General features: G+C 32.0%; 3 protein-coding genes across 3 annotated transcripts; 2 read left to right on the top strand and 1 right to left on the bottom strand.

Moving 5' to 3' along the window:
• Window positions 1-1234: 1234 nt before the first annotated feature.
• On the bottom strand, window positions 1235-2487 carry LOC146926013 (expansin-A10-like). The gene is made up of 4 exons (XM_085708069.1): window positions 2400-2487; window positions 2201-2311; window positions 1746-2058; window positions 1235-1610 (listed from the first exon to the last, which is right to left on the bottom strand). The coding sequence occupies exons 1-4, from the start codon at window positions 2440-2442 to the stop codon at window positions 1601-1603; spliced, it is 477 nt and encodes a 158-aa protein (XP_085564195.1). The 5' UTR covers window positions 2443-2487; the 3' UTR covers window positions 1235-1600.
• A 12023-nt stretch (window positions 2488-14510) lies between these two features.
• LOC146926012 (F-box protein At3g08750-like) lies at window positions 14511-15919 on the top strand. Its single transcript, XM_085758433.1, has one exon. It carries the CDS (start codon window positions 14695-14697, stop codon window positions 15820-15822), a length of 1128 nt encoding a protein of 375 aa, XP_085614559.1. The 5' UTR covers window positions 14511-14694; the 3' UTR covers window positions 15823-15919.
• A 3166-nt stretch (window positions 15920-19085) lies between these two features.
• LOC146926011 (Bifunctional inhibitor/lipid-transfer protein/seed storage 2S albumin superfamily protein) lies at window positions 19086-20162 on the top strand. Its single transcript, XM_085708068.1, has 2 exons — window positions 19086-19417; window positions 19907-20162. The coding sequence occupies exons 1-2, from the start codon at window positions 19099-19101 to the stop codon at window positions 20026-20028; spliced, it is 441 nt and encodes a 146-aa protein (XP_085564194.1). The 5' UTR covers window positions 19086-19098; the 3' UTR covers window positions 20029-20162.
• Window positions 20163-21743: the final 1581 nt, after the last annotated feature.

The raw sequence follows: 21743 nt of genomic DNA, 5'->3' as shown, positions 1-21743 counted from the left end.
GGGGGTCAAAATATCCATTTTTTTCTTAGGGGGCCAAAATCGCAACTATTTAAAACATAGGAGGCCAAAAGTGCATTTAAGCCTAATTTTAACGAACTACAATTGAAAATTGGATATAGCTTCTTTTAGTTGACCCGACTCCTTTTGAAATGGAGATGATTTTTAATAAAAATATATTTTTTCCCTAAAAAAATAACAATATATTTTTAACACACTTTTTTAAAAAAAAATAAAAAATATGAATCCTACTAAATTTATGTAAGATTCCTGTGATTTGGCCAACTCGATTACATTTTAACTATTCAAAGTGAATGTGTGAAAAATGTGTGTTAGTGATTACTCCCTCCGTCCCAAATTATAAGCAAATAAAAAAATCACACTTATTAAGAAAACTAAAACATAAGAATTTGAAGTATAGTTTTTTGTGTGTTCATTGGAAAAAGTTTTATAGGAAGCTGTAAAAACAATTTTCATTGGCTATTGGTTATGGAAAAAATGAAAGAGAGAGAAAATTGAATGTAATTTACATTTAATTTTATGAGAATAAACAAAAGTTTTTCTTGAAAAATATATTTTTTTTTAAAAAACAAGATTAAATAGGATAAAAGTTTATTTTTTTTGCTTATATTTTGGGACAAAGAAAATGAGTATTTTTTGCTTATATTATGGGACGGAAGGAGTATTTGTTAGCGCATTATTTTTTTTTGGGAAATGTTAACTTGTGCCCTTGGGGTATAAGTTAAAAAGGTTAAATGTAGAAAAAAAATCTTGGAAATTGTGCATTCAATGCATTAAAAGTTTCAAAAATTGTATTTATAATATAAAAGTTGCTTTGACTTTCCATTTTAAGCTCCTTAACTTGTGTCATAAGGGCACAAGTTAACATGACCCTTTTTTTTATACGGAAATGAAAAGAATAACAAAAACTAAGGCAGGGCTATAGAGGAACAAACTTCCTTTAAGCCCTTATTGTCACTAACATCTGTGATAAAGAAACACCGGGAGACGGAGTTCCAAACAGAGGTGATGTTGGAACTTGAAGTAATAAAGGAAAGGCTTAATTGCACTTTTGGCCTCCTATCTTTCCAAAAGTTGCGGTTACGACCCCCTAACTAATTTAAATACAAAACAGCCCCCTATGTTTTGGTTTTTTGTCAGTTTTGGCCCCCTACTCCATATTTGACCTGGTCTTTGCTGACGTGGCACCCACAACCCTTAAGTGAGGTGCCACGTGTATTTTTTTATTATTTTTTATTTTTTTAAATTCATGCAGGCATTTTTTAATTAAATAAATTTAAAAAACCCAGATTTTGTCTTTGCTGACCTCATCATCTTCGTCATACATTCATCTTCCTCATTCTTCATACATTCATCATAAAAAAAAAAAAAAAAAAAACCAGATTTTTTTCTTCTCAAAAAGCTGAAATCACCATTTTCATAAATTCATCAAACAAATTCACACAAAATTATAACACCACAACACAAATACTTGAATACGTATGATGCAACACCAACTTCACATCCCTTCAATTCCTCTATATGCATATCTCACACACCTTCCAGATTCAACCTTTCATTGATGATCCCTCTTATCCTTCAATTACTCAGATCTACACAAAACCAACACAAATTAGTTTATACCAAAACCAACCTTTCATTGGTTGATGGCTTTGAGTTAAGGCTTTTCTTTTTTTGGTCTTAAATAAACAAGAAAAAAATGTAGATGCTTGGTAAAAGCAACCTACCTTCTAAAATCTACAGGAACAACTCCAGCCTTGTATTGAGCAATACAAAGGAAAACAGGTTGAGCAAGATCAAAATGTTGGAGAGGAGGGTTACACCAACCACCATCATTGTTTGGTAAAGCATTGTTTCGTGGACAGAAATTTGTGGCAGTGACCACAATGGAACTAGGAAGGCACCATCTATGGTCATTAGCACATCTAATTTCATGGCAAGAGCAACAGCTTAAACCATTGTTGAAAAGTGTTGTACTCAAAGCAGCATTGTTTGTTCCATACCCTTGACTGTAAAGGTTACCATATCCACAAGCCCCACCTACAGAACAAACACAAACAACAAAATTAGTGAAATGGGTTACTTGTTTTCTGCTTCAAGATCTGATATATTTTTTTACAAAGAAGCATAAAAATCAAAACTTTAATTCTAGTAGTGGTTTTTATTGAAAAATGGTGCATACCCATTGTTCCTGAAGCATCACTTCCTCCATAGAAGGTAGCATGAGCGTTTGTCCATCCTCCACCATAGGCATAAACAGAGGAGAAAGTCATGTGACCTAACTTTCTTTTTCCTTTTTTAATAATTGATAAAAATAATTGAAAAAGTGGAATTGAAAAATTGGCATGAAAATGAATGGATTGAGGATGAAGTGTCCGAACCTGGAATCGAAGGAGGAGATGGCAATAGCGGCGTGAGAATCATGAGATTTTACAGAGAGGAAATTGATGATGAACGAGGAAGATGAATGGGTGAAGAAAAAATGAGTTTTTTAAAAAATTCTGGATTTTTAATTTTTTTCTTTCTGATTTTTAATTTTTTTTTAAATTTATTTAATTAAAAAATGCCTGCATGAATTTAAAAAAATAAAAAAATACACGTGGCACCTCACTTAAGGGTTGTGGGTGCCACGTCAGCAAAGACCAGGTCAAATATGGAGTAGGGGGCCAAAACTGCCAAAAAACCAAAACATAGGGGGCTGTTTTGTATTTAAATTAGTTAGGGGGCCGTAACCGCAACTTTTGGAAAGATAGGGGGCCAAAAGTGCAATTTGGCCTAAAGGAAAATAATAAAGAAAACCTAAACATTCATTCTCATGTTGAAGATCGGTCCGCCGAGATCTTCAACATGATGACAACTCTCAACATGGGAATTGCAAGGAAGAGGAGAGTGAAAACTTATAATTTTTGGATCTCAAATAGCATATTAGATCATCTAAAACCATTGAAGGTCATACCAAGTAAGGCGGTTAAAAGGATTTAAATGATGAAGAGTTTTAGACGCATGTGTCTGCTTCGCCTGAGCCAAAACCGTCGAAACCTGATATATTTGTGGGAGATCTGGCCACGGTTCCACTGCCACTAGAACTAACAAACGGGTGTTCAAGAGGTATGAGTCCTCTACAATTGTTGGTGGCCAACCTTTCTCCTACAACTTGAGAGAAGAAAATAATCAAATTATTTGTGATATTTTGGGAGCGGATCAAAATAATGATCTTGGAACTTATCTTGGTGTCTCGATCATCGATCAACACATTACTAAGAATAGTTATTCCTTTCTTGTAGATAAAATGAGAAAAAAATTATCTTGTTGGGAAAAGTGAACTCCTTCTCTTTTGCAAGCTGAGTAACCTTAGCGTAATCTTCCTTGACAGGTATCCTATCGGCTACATAATGCAAACTTGCAATATTCCGATATTAGTTTGTGAGAAGATCGAACATATTTGAAGAAAATTTATTTGGGGTTCTACTACTAATCAGACAAAATGTCATCTAATAACTTGCAATATTTCGACATTAGTTTGTGAGAAGATCAAACATATTTGCAAGTCGAGTAACCCTAGCGCAATCTTCCTTGAAAATTATCTCTAGCTACATAATGCAAACTTGCAATTTTCCAGCATCCGTTTTCGAGAAGATCAAACATATTTGCAGGAATTTTATTTGGGTTCTAGTACTAATCAGAGAGAATGTCATCTAGAGGAGGGCTTGATTTTATATGTGAATTCTTAACCAAACATATGTGTGAATTCTAACCCTGAGAAGTTTTGGGTTCGAGTGATGAAAAGCTAAATATCATTCCAGTGTGCTAGTTTTACCACAGGTCCAACCGTTCAAGTATTTGGTGTGCAATTTCTCATGTTTTGCACCATGTCCAAAGCAATGTTTGTTGGGTGGGTGGTTAGAAATGATGATTATGCCAAATTTTGAAAAGATGTTTGGATTTTAAATATCAGCAGCTTGCAATCTCTTTCTCTGCAGGCTATCCCTCAAGGTCAAAGCAATTTTCAAGTTTCCTTCTATTCTACCAATGGGACTTGTGATAAAATTCTCAAAATCAAACCACTTGAGGAGCGAGAAGATGATGATTTTGCCAACTGCTCTCTTTCTACATATTTTTGATAGAAACGATTATGATATGAGACTTTCAGAAAGGCTAGACAAACCGAAAAATAAGCCAGCCTATGACGGATTACATACCATGTCTTGATTTTTTTTTTTTTGCCAAGGCGGGCTTAAGCATTGTAAAGTCTAGTTTAATTCATCTTATTTCTATCATAACTGTAGGATCGACTCATGTAAATTTTAATCAATCAAACATATGTATTAAAAAGTATGTGTTAAAAGGTATGTTATCGGTGCTTCTCCAGTCGCAAAATCAGGACGCATATTGTAACACCCCGTTTTCCCAACATAAAAATTTCTTAATAAAAATCAGAGTTTAACAACTTAAACGGAATGTTATACTTCTTAAAAATCATAAATGGAATAAATAATAATTTATCCTTCAAAATCCAACAATGTAATGTTGGAAATATTAAGAGAAAAATAGTTTTTCGGATAGTTAGGAAAGAATAGAAGAGAACTGTTGTGCCGTGACAAAAGTCACTGCCCTGAAAGCAAATTTCCGGTGGACCTCCGGTGCAACCCAAATCCGGTTTTGCTCCCCAAGGTTTACACAACTGCGTGTCTGAACCCGTGCACTCGAGACCAAACACGATGGAGCTTCACAAACAATGCCCAGAATAATTGAGAGTAGAATAGAAAGCATGAACTTAATTTTTCCTTCCCATTGCACGACTAATCCATTTCTATGTATGTCTCTCATCTTGTATAAAGATACTGCTAAAGACATCAATATTTTTTCTATCCGTTGCAGCCATTAGCAGTATTCTATTAATACTAACCAATGTATGCTAATAAAACAAATCATTTTTACCGTTGGTTATGTAACAGACCAATAGCTATAGGAAACAAAACGGTTATATGATTTAAGAAGAAAATAATTGTAGGAGTGAAAGATCATTGATTGCCATTATATCCTACAATCCCCCACTAATGGCAATCAAAGAAAAGGAATTGAATATGACAAGGAAAAGGAAAAGAACTCTGGGCAAGGAAAGGTTTTTTCATGCTTAAGTGTTAATGTCACGAGGATTGAATTAACACGTAGTGAAGTGAGACAACACCATAAATCTATAAAGTGAAATTACTCTTGAACTTAATAGATTTTAGATGAGACCCCCACAACACGCACTTTTACCTTTAAAATTGTGATAGCTCCGCGATAATTATTTCCATCAATATTTAAGACCTTTATCACCTTGGGTAGCTCATGAGTGCTCTAGAAAGATTGCCCAAGTCTTTCATAGAAGGTGGTCTAAGCCTTCACACTCAAGTAGGTAAATTCATCAAGTGCGTCTCAAAAGCACCACCATAAAAGGCTATGAATTTATTAAGAACATAAAAAAATGTTCAACCTCAAATTTAACAAGCGGCGAGTCCATCAAGTCCATCTCATAAGGACCACCCAAAAATTAGGGCTATGAACTCATTAAGAGCTAAAAGCTCAACCTCACATTAAGCACTACCACACGCCATAGGAATGAAAAATGTAGTGCATATAGGAGTATTCATATGGTTTCGTTTGACCTCAAATTGGGTATCCACCATAATTTCCTCCACTCAAGGCTTTAAATTCATCCCCCTCGACGTATCCAAGACAACTTTCTTGGTTAATCCTTTCGCATAAGGATCTTAATTTTTTTTTTTTATTTCTTTTCTCACTTCCCAAATGGTGAGATAACATTATTTTTAGTTCCTTTCACAAAAGGATTTGTGTCGTCTCTCATAGACACTATTATTAGTCACATAGCTTATAGCTTGTGATCACAAAATATTTAGAAGGTGTGGATCTCCTCAACATATGTATCTCATTCACACCAAGTCTTTCAACTATTATGCTTCTTGACCTGCAAATTCAAGAGCTGAGAATTTTGATTCCATTAGTAAATATGACTATGCTAGTTTGCTTATTTATTTCCAAGAGATGTCACATCATCATGAGATAAATAAGTACTTTGCAATGGAACCTACCTCAATTTTATTTGAGATCCAATTTACACTATTCAATCCTTCTAAGATCAACTATTAGAAGAACATGATATCTAGCCAACAACATCATATGAATAGATTAGAAAAAAAAAATAATTGATCATTTAAATGATCACCATTGAATTTATGAATTCACACACTTCATCTGTTCATTATACCACATGCAATATTATGTATAATATAATTCATAAAACCCATAAAACAATCAATTATCACACACGAATTGAGAGTCTATCTTTTAGAATTCCACTTTCTATTCATGAGATTGCTACCTTAAGGCATATCCACTAATTTTAAACCATATTTACCATGGAATTTAGTTCACTTCTAATGCCTTATTTTTATTTTAAATAATAATAAAATAGCATTGGTTAACCCTTTCCTTCAAAAAAATGGTTAACCCAAACATACTCATGGATAGTGAAATTATCTTAAGCATAGTTTTTTTTTTTTTTTCCCTAATCCTTCTACTTTCTCTTGTTTCAAAACTTTGCGTACATTCAAAAATATCAAGAATAAACATCATTCACAAAAATTGTTCTTCTTCTCATAACCCCCACATTTAAGTAATTTACGTTAAGAGAATGACTCTCCCACTCTTATAATTTTATTTTATTTTTCTTACTTAGGTCTTTCCCCTCAACATGCAACATAAAGTTAAACATGAATTATATATAACCATATAAATTCATCAACAACACAATCAACTCCAAAAGTTTCTAGCATGTTAATTAATTATACAATAAAATCCAGTTACACGAAAATCTCATACTCAACACCCTCCAAAATTCACAAGATATTTGTGGGTAGTCAACAACACATTCATAATCATATTCATTATTTTATTTTAATCTTAACCATCACCATATAGGCTAGAATAATTAAATTAGTCGTAACATTCTTAAACTTTCAGAAATGAAACAACTTGCAAATATTGATATATATAGGCATACAAATACCAATAGAAAATTATGAAGCACCAAGGTAATTTTCTTAATGGATAAAACATCAATTTCGTGACTCTATTATATATATATATGTTCCACAAAAGTTGTTCGTTAAATGTTTAAACCATCCCACAACTTTTCACAGTTCATATATGTCAAATATTAGAATCACTATCATCATTTCAAGCTTTCATATGAAGATATTAATTTATAATTTATACTATCAATGTAGAATTTTCATATAAAATTTTCTCCAATAGAAAATATTAATTTCTCGCAACTATGGACATAGAAAATATCACACCTTTAGATTAAATATTTATATGCATAAACATCTTTGAGTTTTAGGCTTACTTGAACTTGAAACTCGTCCTTTTACCTCAAATCATACGACGATCATTCGAACTCTCATCCGCAACGTTCTTTACCATCCACTTGATGAAGGTATCAAGTGTTTCTTTCCATGCAATTTGAACCAACATGATACATAGAAAAATCACAAAGTTAGTATTTCCAAATATAATTGAATAAATGAATAATTTGCTTTCAGATTGTTGGAAATATTAAGAGAAAAATAGTTTTTCGGATAGTTAGGAAAGAATAGAAGAGAACTGTTGTGCCGTGACAAAAGTCACTGCCCTGAAAGCAAATTTCCGGTGGACCTCCGGTGCAACCCAAATCCGGTTTTGCTCCCCAAGGTTTACACAACTGCGTGTCTGAACCCGTGCACTCGAGACCAAACACGATGGAGCTTCACAAACAATGCCCAGAATAATTGAGAGTAGAATAGAAAGCATGAACTTAATTTTTCCTTCCCATTGCACGACTAATCCATTTCTATGTATGTCTCTCATCTTGTATAAAGATACTGCTAAAGACATCAATATTTTTTCTATCCGTTGCAGCCATTAGCAGTATTCTATTAATACTAACCAATGTATGCTAATAAAACAAATCATTTTTACCGTTGGTTATGTAACAGACCAATAGCTATAGGAAACAAAACGGTTATATGATTTAAGAAGAAAATAATTGTAGGAGTGAAAGATCATTGATTGCCATTATATCCTACATGTAATATCTACAACTTCGCAGCGGAAATTATTTCAACATCTTAAATAATCTATGGCACAAGGGTCTCAACATAAAATCTCAAAGCAACTAAGTTTGATAATAATTCATGAAAACTTCTTAAATAATACGTAAGGAACAGAAAGCAATAACAAATTCCCATCCTGTTACGTATCAGAGCACCTAAGACACACTTGTGAGGAGTCCACTCACGACCACAACTAATCTTGGTTACCTGCAAGTTACCCATACGCAGAGCAACATTTTCAAGCAGAAGGGGTGAGATTTCTCAAACAATAATATTAAGCTCATAAATCATAAATTACATTTAACAATATAAACATCTTATAATTTAACAATTATAATCAAATACATAGACATCATCATTTCATCTTAGCAATATATCATCATATAGCAGTCACAATCATCGTCGCATATCATCATACTAAAAGACATCACAAGGTAATTCATTAAAACATCACAACTTAACAACTTGACTTGACAATGCATCTAGACTCGACTATGCAACTCTTAACGTCTTAAACCATCTCGAATATCATGAAATGCAAATGCATGTGGTACCATTATAGGGCATAAGCCCTCATCGTGGTTGAGCATAAATATACTCCTAGGGAATAAGCCCTCATCGTCGTTGAGCAAAAGCTCCTAGGGCATAAGCCCTCATCGTCGTTGAGCAGAAGCTCCAGGGCATGAGCCCTCATCGTCGTTGAGCACAAGCTCCAGGGCATGAGCCCTCATCTTTAAATGAGTATGCATGGACTCAACATCTTACGTCTTAGAAACTTCATGAACATCTTACAACTCTTTGACTTAGACCGACATTTTCATCTTAATAAAGATCAACAACAACATATGCAATACTTATAAATTCATTTCATATCAGCATCACAACATAACAGTATCAAATGATAATAATAGCATCTTAAGCATCACATCAACATAAGCATCATAATAACACATAATGCATATACGATCATATATATCATCAGTAACAACATTAAATCATCTTATAACAACTTCACAGATCATCATTAATATTATATTCAAACATCAACAATTCATCATATAACATCGTATTCGAACATCAACAATTCATCATATATCATCGTATTCAAGTATCAACAATTCATCATGTATCTTTGTAAGAACATAAATAATCATGCACAACATATTTTCATGTCAAACCAAGGCTACTGGAAAGATATCACAATTATCAACAACTTTCATGTTTACAACAAAGATCAATTCAAAACAGAAACATATGAACAAGACGCAAAAACATGAAACAGAGAATGTTGTCACCGTGCAATTTCGCTAAGACATCCTTGTAGTATTTTCATCATAACTCAAAGACCAAACATCATTTTCACGTCAAACCAAAGCCACTGGAAAGCTAACAAAATTATCTAAAACTTTCATGTTTACGCCTAAGACCAATTCTGTACCGATCAATACCAGTTTTCATTTTAAATTCGGAAAAGTTGTGCTGAAAGTCCATAAAAATTCACTGTGACCTACGTGCAGTAATTTGACCATAACTCAAGTTCTATAAATCCTTTTGAAGTCAAACCAATGGCATTAGAAAGCTAACATTCATACCTACAACTTTCGTGTTTACACCTAAAGCCAATTCAAAACTGAAATGTGTGAAAAAGATGCAAAAACATGAAACAGAGAATGCTGTCAGAGATAGCTCTCGGGAAAACTCCATTTTTCATCCCAAAATCCCAATTTTGAATCCCCTAAGCCCAAATTTGGTCCCAAAGTTTGTTTAAACGTTTCTAAACATGAAAAGACACCCAAATCCATATAAAACTTGAACTAAAACACCCTTTCAAAAAAAATCACCATTTGACCCATTTTTCATGAAAATCTTCAAGAACAACATAAATTCACTTCAAGCTCTATGATTATGATTACCCATGGATTATCTAATGTCTGTACATAATTTCTACATCAATCTAACAATTTCTCATCATCTAATCATCAATTCTCTCTCAGAACCCTAATTCGCAAATTCTCACAAACTAATCCTAGAACATATTAATTGCAAATTCAGAATTACGGTCTTAATATTACCGAATGATAGTCTCACCCTTATCTTAGAATTATCGATTGGTAGCCCTTCTCTTGGTTCTTCTCTCCTCTTGTTCTCTTCTCTCTAAACCTTGTTTTCTCCAAATCCTTTTTTTTTTTTTGTGCATATGTTAGTCTTTCAACCTAACATCTCCTCTATTTATAATACTAACTTTTCTTCTTAAATCTAATTAGGCCCAATAACTCTCTTCTTTCTATTTCAGCCCCCAAATCTACTTATTCTAATAATTATATTCTTCCACTAAATATATTCTCCCACTAAATATATTCTTCCACTAAATATATACAATAGGGGCTACTAATAAATATCAACACATAATAATAAAAATATCACTTATCAAACATATTAATTAAATTATAAAAAGACTCTAAACTCAATCAAATAAATAAATAATAAAATAAAGCCATTTAAATAGACTCTAACTCAACAAAATAATTAAATTACAAGGAGAGTGTTACACATATTAGTCTAACTCTTACATTTTATGATATTATTATTTGTACTTTATTCTATTTTGTAATATTTATAAGTAAGATACATTTCCTTTTGCCGTTCGAAAAAAGTCTAACTAATAACTAATACAGAACTTTTTTTGTGTGAAAAGGAATAATGCAGTCCTGAATAATTTTTTTTAAAAATAATGCAGTCCTGACATATAATGTCAATCTCAATGCATTTACTGATTAATTTATTTTAGCACACAATTTTAACACGGAAAGGTGTCTTTTTTGCATGAAATACAATCTAAATCACCTTATCTTTGACTATCTAAATATTCGATGATAAGGATTAACGAAAGTCATAACAACCATTTCAATGGTTAACTTTCTTTTTGATAAAGATTTAATTGATTAATAACAAGTAATTGATCTCTAATAGTTAATGAACTCTAATTAAGGATGGATCCTAAAAAAAGCTTGACTTTCATATGTTGCTTATTTTTCAGTCAATCAGTTGATCATATTTAGAAGAATTTTTAGTCGGACAAACTATGAGAGCCCTTTCTCTGAGAACTGAAAAATTTAGGATGAAAAATTGATTAATTTTTTTCAGCGTTGAATTGATTGATTAAGAATGTGTACATACTCTCAAGTGAATTTTTTACCAAGTGATTATACTATACTCAAGTAGTTAATAAATTTTCTTTAGAAGAACCTTAGTTTAATTCTAGATTAATTACACTTCCCTCATCTCAAATATGCTTGAATTACACTCCCCTCCTCTCTTATGTTAAAATATACACTCCCCTCCCCTCTTATTCAAAACATATTAGAAAATATTTCAGTCCCCTCCCCTAAGAGAAGCTTGAATTACATCCCCCTCCCCTTTTATGTTAAAATCTACACTTTACTCCCTCAATATTTTTTATTTATTTTTAATAATCTAGCAAAAAATAAAATAATCTAACACACTTAAAAAAAAATAGTACTGTGCATAAAAATATGCAAGGTCCTTGGTTCAAACCCCGGTCCCCACAAAAAAAATCAAAATTTGAATACATATTTTTCGCTATTTTTTATTCACAATTTCATTAACATATAGTTTTAAACCTTATTATAAAATATGAAACAACCAAAGATAAAATTAAAATATGTGAAAAATTACTAAAGACAATAAAACATGGTTATTTAAAGGTTAATTTTATACTATAAATTATAAAATTAATAGCAAAATATTTAAATTTAACTATCATTGACATTTAAATTATAAAGAAATGAATTTATTTTTCTTAAATGGTGGTTCAAAATTAGTATATATCATAAAAATATTTATTTATGTTAAAATCGATTAAAGTGCAGTAAATATTTAATTATTAAGGTAGATGGTTGTAGTTCAAGCATCTTATAGGGGATGGAAGTGTAGATTTTACTTTTCAAGGGGAGGGGAGTGTATATTTTGACATAAGAGGGGAGATGAGTGTAATTCAAGCATCTTTGAGGAGAGGGGAGTGTAATTTACTCTTAATTCTAAGATCTTGAGTGATCAATGAGCTCCCAATATGATAAATCATTTAAAGATTAGTTGGGCCTCTTTTCCTAAAAAAACGATGGGTCAACACATAAAAAGATACTTAATTTCATTATCGTTTTTATTTTTCCTTTTCTTCCTTTTATAAATCCTCATTGCTCGTTGGATCTATCTATAACCATTTGATATACTTATCTTTTTGTTTTCATTAAACTTATAAATTAAAAAAAAAAAAAATAGGGGAATGCTAACCAATGCCCTTGAGGCATTGGTTAGAGTACTAAAATAAGTAAATTTGCAATAACAAATTTTGTAATTATTACTAAGACAAAAGTAAAAGCTTGCATTTCAAAGACAAAATTTTTACTAATGAATTCTTTAACAATTGCCCTTAGGGCACTAATTAGTAAAACCCAAAAATTATGATGATGTCCCATAAAAATAAAAACGTATACTTTTTTCTTTAAGGCACTTGTAAATCTTTTAACATGAAAAAGTGAAAACAACAACCTCTTGATCCTTTGCAATAAAAGAATGGAGCATTTACCACCGTTCGAATATAAGGAAAGAAGGAAGCATCTATCTTAATGTCTGGTCCATGATGCGATCTCAAACTATATAAGGAATTTCTAAATAGGCCTTTTTTTAGAGAAATAAAAAAGATTGCAGTTTATTATTTAGACATTTTTTTTTACAAAAACAAAACGATATTCATTCATTCATATCGATAGAATACATCAGAATCAAGATCGATAAAAACGTAAAGGATGAATCTGCGAACAAACTCACAGCACCCAAATTAATAGAATACAACGGCAAAATGCCTACAAATAATATGATAAAATCTAAATCACCAGAATACTCTTGTTTCTGGATCTGCAACGTTAACGTCCAAATCATTGATTGAATCTGTGATTGACTGAAGCTGATCTTTCAATATGAACCAACGAACACCGCAACAAGATGCCAAATCAAACAACGCCGCACAAGACGACGAACAACACAAGGTCGCACTTAGACGACGAAATCACGAAAAAACACAAAAGAAAACGCTTGATATTTGTGAAAATCACTTTATTTAGATCGAAAGAAAGGGAAAAAAAGATGATTTTAGGTCAAAAATGACCTAAAACCACCTCTCCTCGATGAATGAAAGAGAAGGAAAACTTAGAGAGAAGTTGGAGTTTCTCTGACTAATGAGACTAATTGATGAAAGTATATTATTTAGACATGTCAATAAACATAATTTTAATTGCAAAATATTTGAACATTAAGAGATTAAATTAAAAATGTAGTTCATAAGTTAAGATCTTTCAAACGTTATAGATAATTGTTTTTCTTCTACAATCCATTTTCTATTCTATCTCACTTCCCCATGGGACCCAATATCGGCTATGAATGGCTTATTTTTTCGGAAATTCTGAAAATCTCAATTTACTTAAACTTCAATTTTTCTATTAAAAATAGCCATGGTTAAGTTTGAAAATTAGAGAGAAAAAATAATTTAGATGAGTCAAGAATTGGACAAACATAAGTATGATGAGTTATACAATTATCTTTTTTTTGAAATCACATTATATTATGAGTTACAATATGATTTGTTTTATATAGACATAAACTCATTCGTATGTATTATTATCCCAACCTTTGGATGTATTCAAAAGAAACATGATCTGTCAGTTTGTTTTGTTATGTGTAGATTTCAAGGCATATAAAAAAGCTTTATATAAATCACACAAAATAAAAAGCTTATATTAAATTGAGAAGAGACAAAGTACACACATAATAGTAACTTGGTAGGTGACGTGACAAAGCTCCGCATCACATGTGGATCACACATTTCAATGCAATAATTGGCCTCTAATAATTGTACGAGGACCACCGATTCCGGTAAAATAATTCCTTGTTTATTTGATGATTTTTTTTATAAACTAAAGTATTTTTTTTTTGGTTAAATTTATACAAGTTGATTCAGATTTGAGTGCAAATTTTTCTTCTATTCTTTCAGATTTGAGTGCATATTTTTTCTTAAATTCTTTCAGATTTGAGTGTATATTTTTCTTCTATTCTTTCATTTAAATTATTTTATATACAAGAATCCATCCAAAAAAAAATATTCTATATACAATTTAATTATTTTTTATCTAATAAATAATTTATTTTTGCAAATACTCACAATATTTTATTTAAATTAACGTGCTGGTCCAAAACGTGATAATACGAACAATACAATTATACAAGTAACATATTAAAAAAATGTTACCATGATACATGGAAGAGTCAATTTTCTTTACTAAAATCTCTTGCGAATTTTTAATATTAAAATTTTATATTGACAAAAATTTACAACCGAGGAATAATAATCTACTTGTAGATGAAGTTACATATTCTTATTCTTATATCATCATCATCACCACCTTTCTATTTGCTAGTGTGAAATCTTCACAATTTCTATTCTATGTGGAACAACCTACCCTTTGATGTTCTATCATCCATCTTCTCTTTTCTCTCCCCAGATTCCTTAGCAAGAGCAAGATCAACTTGCAAGAATTGGCACACATGTGGAACTTCCATAACCAAATACAAACCTCATGAGACTACACCATGGTTCATAGCACTACCAATTCGCAATTACCAAAAATCATGTTGTTATGCTCACAATCCCATCACAAAAAAGTGGCACGAAATTTCCTTAGATTTCTTTCCATTTCACACATCACTTAGACCAATTGGTCCAATTGGTAGCCTCATCCTTTTAAAGGTAACAAATTCAACAACACTTCAATTGGTTCTTTGTAACCCTTTTACAAGACAATTCAAATACCTTCCTAAGTTGAATGTTTCAAGAACAAATCCAGCTTGTGGAATTGTTACAATTTTGGAACCAAATGATGTTTGGTGTTTTCCTTGTTTTAGAATCTACGTGGCCGGTGGCATGTCCGAAGATAAACATGGTGGCGCCACGTATGATCCGACCGTGGAGATGTATGAATCTTGTGCTGACACATGGAAAATCGTTGGGTCGATGCCAGTTGAATTTTCGGTTAGGCTAACGGTTTGGACACCAAATGAGAATGTGTGTATAGAGGGAAGAAGAACAACAACGTTGTATTGGATAACCTCGGCTAGGGCTTATAGTGTAATAGGATTTGATGTTGGGAATAATTGTTGGAGGGAATTTAGTGTCCCACTTGCAGATAGGCTTGAATTTGCAACACTTGTGAGATGGAATGGAGGGTTGGGATTGATTGGTGGCACGTGTGGTGGAAATGTTTGTGTTTGGGAAATGAGTGAAGGGGATAAATGGTGTTTGGTTGATGAGATGCCAAGTGAATTAGGGGTGAGATTATTGTGTGGGAAGAGAAATTGGGAGGGTGCTAAGTGTGTGAGTGATGATGATGCTATTTGTTTGTATAGAGAACTTGGATATGGAATGGTGATTTGTAGAAAAATTGGGAATATGGGTAGATGGGAATGGGTTTGGATTGATGGATGTGGTTACATTAAAGGGAAAAAAGTTCTCAACTGTCCTATAAGAGGAATACTTGTTCATCCAACTCTTGCTTCCTCATCTATTTTCTTTTAAATTAGCAATGATCTTTGGGTGTATTTTTGAGAGATTTTATTCGTGTATGAGTTTGATGTAGTATGTGATTATTGATCAAAGTAACATTATTTTGGAAGTTTCAGTCTTCACATTAAGAGTGATATGAACTCATGATCTACACTTTCACCAATAAATACAATGTGATTTTTAAACATAAATTAACAAAGCATGTGCAAAAAAGTATTGTATAAAATTAATGTAAATTGACAAAACAATGCGAATCGTCGAATCGATAAGGAAAAACCAACAAAACATAGACATGTGTACACTACTAGTTGTATAATCCAAACTATATGTCTAGAGGGCCACCCTAGAGGATTGCTATAGAGGATGTGTTAGTCCACTAGTCTAGTATATAGTTTTTATGATGTATATTATAGATTAACACAAGTTTGTTAGAGATTAGTAAGTTCACAATAACTAGTTAACTGACATTAGTTAAAAGTTAGTTGGATAAGATTGAATTAGTTAGTTAAGGATTAATTTGATCATAGAGTTTACTTGGTAGTCAAGTAACCATAGTTAGTTAGCATAACTCCTCTGTTTAAAGGGTTTATTGTACTGTGTATTTCGTCACGTGTTTTCACAACTTCTCCATTGAATAAAGTTGACATAGTTTCCTTTGATACTCTCTCATTGTTTCTCTAAATTGCTATTCTCCTCACACTTGGTGTATAACTTTTCAATCAAACACACACAAAACTGAAATTGAAGACACACAACTTGATAGAATAGAAACTTACACAATGAAAATAAGAGAAATGATGTCAACCTCTAAGAAATGTAACAATTGAGAAAAGTGATTTAAGAACAACCGAAATGACAAACAGGAGGATCAAATAAATAGAGTGCTGAAAAAAGTAACATAAAAGTTAAAACTGACTAACAAAAATGAAATGCAGATTAAGAAACCAGTTAACTAAGCAAAATGGATAAGAAAATAAAATGATAGGAAAATAAATCAAGAAAGAGTAAAAAGGGTACAGAAAGAAATTAAGAAAATTTATTGAAAAAAAAAAGAATATTAGGAAAATGTAACTTATTTAACATTATTTAACATGGACTAGACTTCGAACTCTAAATTTCCCACTTATTTATTTTTAAAGGATGAATTTTAAGACATTGAGTTAAATAGGGAGTCTTGACACAACGGTAAAGTTGTTGTCACGTGCTTAAAAGTTCAAATTCTACAAAAATAGGGAGAGAAAAAAATAACAAGTAAAATTGTTTGACTATTACTTTTCCCACCCTATAGCAGTCTCATGCACCTTGTAAAATTTCCAAAAATGCCCCTTTGCAGTTCGGATTTCATAATCCGGACAAGTTCGGATTTCATAATCCGGATTATGCTTATGTATAATCAGCAATCATAATATCTCCCATTTCACCATTTTGAATTTTGCTTTTAAAAACAACAAAAATAAGGGTCTATTCATGTCAAATAAAATCATAAAAACACAAGAATGAGAGTTAGGAAGATTAATATTGTCCTTAAAATGACTATCCATGTTACAAACATGTTCAGAATTGGTGTTGATGTTGTCCGGATTACGTAGTCCGAACTGCATTAACACCATGAAAAAAGGGTCTAAACGATGAAATTTTGGATTTTGATGGCGGAGTCCCGTGAGAAGTCCCTTCTAAGGGAGTCTTGATCATAAAAACACAAGGATGAAAGCTAGGAAGATTAATATTGTCCTTAAAACGATTATCCATGTTACAAACATGTTCAGAATTGGTGGTGGTGTTGTCCGGATCACGTAATCCGAACTGCATCAGTACCATGAAAAAATGGTGTTTAGGAGGTGTTCAGATTCTATAATTTGGAAAAAAAAATCATATAACGCGCCCTATTTTTTGAGATTTTCGAATTTTTTCGGATTACAAAATCCGAATTGGTGAAAAACTCATTCTTTTTCACCCTATAACAATGGAAATCACCAGTTCGGATTTTAAAATCCGAAAATCTCAAGGACATTTTTGGAAAAAAAAAATAGGGTGCGCGAGAAATGGATAGGGTGTGAAAAGTAATAGTCAAACTGTTTTGAGAATTCGGAGCGAGGCCCAAATGCATCCAGTTAAATTTTGATAGACCAACATGGGCTCACATTCACACCATAATGAAAATTGCTTTTATCACCCCCACCGTTTCTATAAAAATCGTATTGTGGAGTAATTTTTTGTTTTGACAACAGTGTTGGGTGGTTGTTGATGATATATGAATTTTGCAGGAGATTTTAACTATGTTATGCTCTACACTGTTTAAGGGTTTTCTAAATTTGGATAATGGGTACTATAGAAGAAAGGAAATCACCGTTAGCCTTTTATCATAGGACTAAATCATGTACTTATTTCAGCATGGATATACCAATTTTGGTAGAATGATATTCTTGACACAATTGTTTAGAAGGGTACTCTATTAAAGAACATGTATGAACTATGCGTAGCAAAGAAAAGGAAAAAATAAGAACAAATGCCCCTTTCTATAATGTTTGATGGTTTGTTTGATTTTATCAATCCACCTAATGTTTTCATAGATTTGATGATATAGTTTTTTTTTGTCGAACATGTTATACGATTATAGCTTCATAGGTAAGAAATTTCCACCGCTATATAATAGTGACTAATCTCCGTCGGATAATTTGTTGGACACGTAAGATAGTTTTTTTCACTATTTTAATGGTGGATTTGATGATATGTTTTTTTTATCAAGTAGTTTAATGATTAAAAATTCACCATTTTAAGGTAAATAAGTGTGGTATCCGAGGTTCGAACCTGACATATACAATGTCTCTACCTAATGAGTTTAACTCAAATGACATATCTGATGATATTTGATAATCAAACAATTAACTAACATGTGTATATAAATAACACCTAGCACTGCTTTAATATATATTATATTGCCCATAAGGTCATAATTTTAGTAAATAAAACACACATTTAAGCCTCTCAAAGGGGTTGGTAACCATCTTATATGTTCCTATTTGAATTATGAGCTATGAAATTTTAAAATTAAAGTAGCTTCACCTGTCTAACCATACACAAGTACAACATTTCTGCACCACAAAATTAAACGTTTTATCACAATTTAACAACAATAAAGAAAAAAAATAAATTAAAGGGTCAACTAGTTGGCTATAAGTTTGATCACCAACTTAATTTATAATTATTCAAATAACTTAATATATATAGCATATTCATAATAGCACAAAAAGGACATAACTAGACTACAAACAATTATTAATCACAAAGATGGAAACAAAATTAAGACCACTTTGCTTAATTGCATTTATTGTATTGGTAACATTGGTCTCAAAAGGAAATGCTCAAGATAGCTCTTGCTTAAACAAGCTAGCACCTTGTTTAAACTACCTCAGTGGGACTAAAAATCCACCTGATAGCTGTTGTGATCCCTTGAAATCTATGATTGAATCTGATGCAAGATGCTTATGTAGCTTGGTAAGTAATAGAGGCACAAGACAAGCTGAGAAAGCTGGCATTAATATTAGTGATGCTCAGAGTTTGCCTGGGAGATGTGGTCAGCATGTTAATCCATTGTCATGCCTCTCAAGTATGATTTCCTTCTTTTAGTCCAATTTTTGTTAACTTACCATGTTATCTATCCCTAATTTTTTTTTTTTAAGTTTTAACTGTATTAATTAACTTTTTAATAAATATCTCTAATTATTTCACATTTTAGTAGAAAGTATTATGAATGGTAAATTTAAAAAATAATGAGGTCTGATCATCTCCTTATCTACTCGATGTCTAATTTAATAAAGTGAAATTACCATAAGATATAATTAGATGCATGTATAATTTATTCTATACCGTCGTCTGTCGGTCTATTATCATTAAAATTAAAACAATAGTTGACATAATAGTTTTTTTTATACAATAAATAGACTTTTTTCTTGTTCTCGTGAACATAGTTCAATTGATAAGAATTTACCTAAAAATATGAATCTCTACTTAAAATGAGTCACATTCTTGACTTTGTGTAATTTTTTTCTTGAGAAAATTAAATTATTTTAAAATAATTATGTATGTGTTATTTCAGATTCCCCTGGCTCCAAGAACTCAGATAGCAACTCGGCAACCAAGTTGATGAACATGTCCTGGCTAGTTATGATGATTTCAGTTGTGTCAACTATTATACACATGTTATCAGGGCCAACCTAAACAGGCTAGACCTTAGGGTATGCAAGTAGCTCAATGGAGCCGGGCCTCCCAAGATATGGGTCTAAAAAAAAAATTATAGTCTAGTAGTACTACTAAGTACTATCCCACTAAAAACAAAAATTCCTTCCTCTCCTTCTCTCTGTACGCGTTCCATCACCATCATTCCATCGGACTTTCCTTTTCTTCTTCCCCGATTTAATTTCCGTTTCCTCTTCTGTTGTCTTGTTTTAGGCCTATTAAAATTGAGTCATCTAGCTTTTGGTGTTAGGTGAGTGTTTTTTTGGGAGGGTGGTTTGAGGTTCCTCATGTATACGGTAGTGATTTTCATCTTTGGGTGTATTGCATATATACGACACCTTGTATTTATCTTTTAAAAAATTTAAATAGAACATTGTTCTTTTAAAAAAATTACATTTTTATTTTATTACAAACCTCTTTTCAATTACAGAGCCGAGCCTTCAGATTCGTAGGCCCTGAACCTAACGACTTATAATTGTAGTGATAATGTGTTGCAGAAAATGTTGAGGGGAAGATTGAATATTTTTACTTTCTTAATGTTTATATTTTTTTTTCATTGTTGTGGCCTGGCATATAAGATGTTCAAACTTGAAATTGCATGTTATTTGATTGGCATTATTTTGTTTTTCTAGTTGTGACTTGTGAGAGTAAATATCAGCTAGATCCTTTCGAGTGGAAGTAGAAGTAACTCCAAATTGAGGGTTGAAGAAAAAATTGAAGTGGTTAATTATTTCATTGACAAAACGAAATTAAAAGACGGTCAAATTTTGCAAGTACGGATCATATGCCAAGTGGCTCAAGATTCTTAGCATATTCATAAACGAGTAAATAGGCAAATACCCCTTGAAATTGTAAGTTTCTTCAATTAGCCTCCTGACATTAACAAAACTTTAATTACCCCCCTGAAATTGCACAACGTTAATGAATTTACCCCCTCCGTCAAAATTTTATGTTAGTCAACGTGACCTTTTGCAAATACCCCCTGAAGTTTTGCACTTATGTGCAAAATGCCCCCCAAACTTAAAACTTTATATTTTTTGCTTATCCTTGACTCAAAACTTATTTATAATTTATATTACTCAAAAGCTATACATAAAATGCACAAGGTATATCACTGATTTAATTTGAAGTACTTTTTGATCCTGACAAACTAAAATTCAAACATGGATACACCTTTACTTATGCACTTTACAAACAAATTAGAGAAGTTTTTTGCACATATATAATCAGATCAGAAACAGAATTTTGGTATACTGATCATATGGGCATTCTAGGTAGAAAGGGGAGCTGAAAAACTTATACGTACTTTTCAAATCTAGGCAGAAAGGCAGAAAGGGGAGCCCATACTTGCTGAACTAAGTAAAGAACTCAAAGGATTAAAGGCTTATATTTGGTCTTAAGCTATTTTTGAAGGTTTCTTGCTACTAACTTCTTCAGTACTGGTGCAACCTTTCAAACCCTCGTTCCTTGTTATGTAGACATTGTTACATTGTTGTAAAATCTCATTAGTTGATAGTGTTTTCTAGAGTTAAAAAACCCATTCAAATTATAAATAACTTTTGAGTCAAGGATAAGAAAAAAATATATAAATTTTCAAGTTCGGGGGACATTTTGCACATAAGTGCAAAACTTCAGGGGGGGTATTTGCAAAAGGTCATGTTGACTAACAGAAAAATTTGACGGAAGGGGTAAATTGA

Source organism: Medicago sativa, chromosome 4, assembly GCF_051527215.1.
Source record: "Medicago sativa cultivar Bolivia chromosome 4, Bolivia_mono, whole genome shotgun sequence".
NCBI classification, from domain to species: Eukaryota; Viridiplantae; Streptophyta; class Magnoliopsida; order Fabales; family Fabaceae; genus Medicago; species Medicago sativa.
This window is presented reverse-complemented; position numbering and strand designations above follow the sequence as displayed.

What these genes read in the sequence shown, in the direction of transcription:
- LOC146926011 (XM_085708068.1), top strand. Translation starts at nt 19,099, where the DNA reads ATGGAAACAAAATTAAGACCACTTTGCTTAATTGCATTTATTGTATTG. An exon ending in TCCATTGTCATGCCTCTCAA is followed by an intron (nt 19,418 to 19,906) that starts GTATGATTTCCT and finishes GTGTTATTTCAG; the next exon opens with ATTCCCCTGGCTCCAAGAAC.
- LOC146926012 (XM_085758433.1), top strand. Translation starts at nt 14,695, where the DNA reads ATGTGGAACAACCTACCCTTTGATGTTCTATCATCCATCTTCTCTTTT.
- LOC146926013 (XM_085708069.1), bottom strand. Translation starts at nt 2,442, where the DNA reads ATGATTCTCACGCCGCTATTGCCATCTCCTCCTTCGATTCCAG. An exon ending in ATCTCCTCCTTCGATTCCAG is followed by an intron (nt 2,312 to 2,399) that starts GTTCGGACACTT and finishes TTATTAAAAAAG; the next exon opens with GAAAAAGAAAGTTAGGTCAC. An exon ending in TGATGCTTCAGGAACAATGG is followed by an intron (nt 2,059 to 2,200) that starts GTATGCACCATT and finishes TTTGTTCTGTAG; the next exon opens with GTGGGGCTTGTGGATATGGT.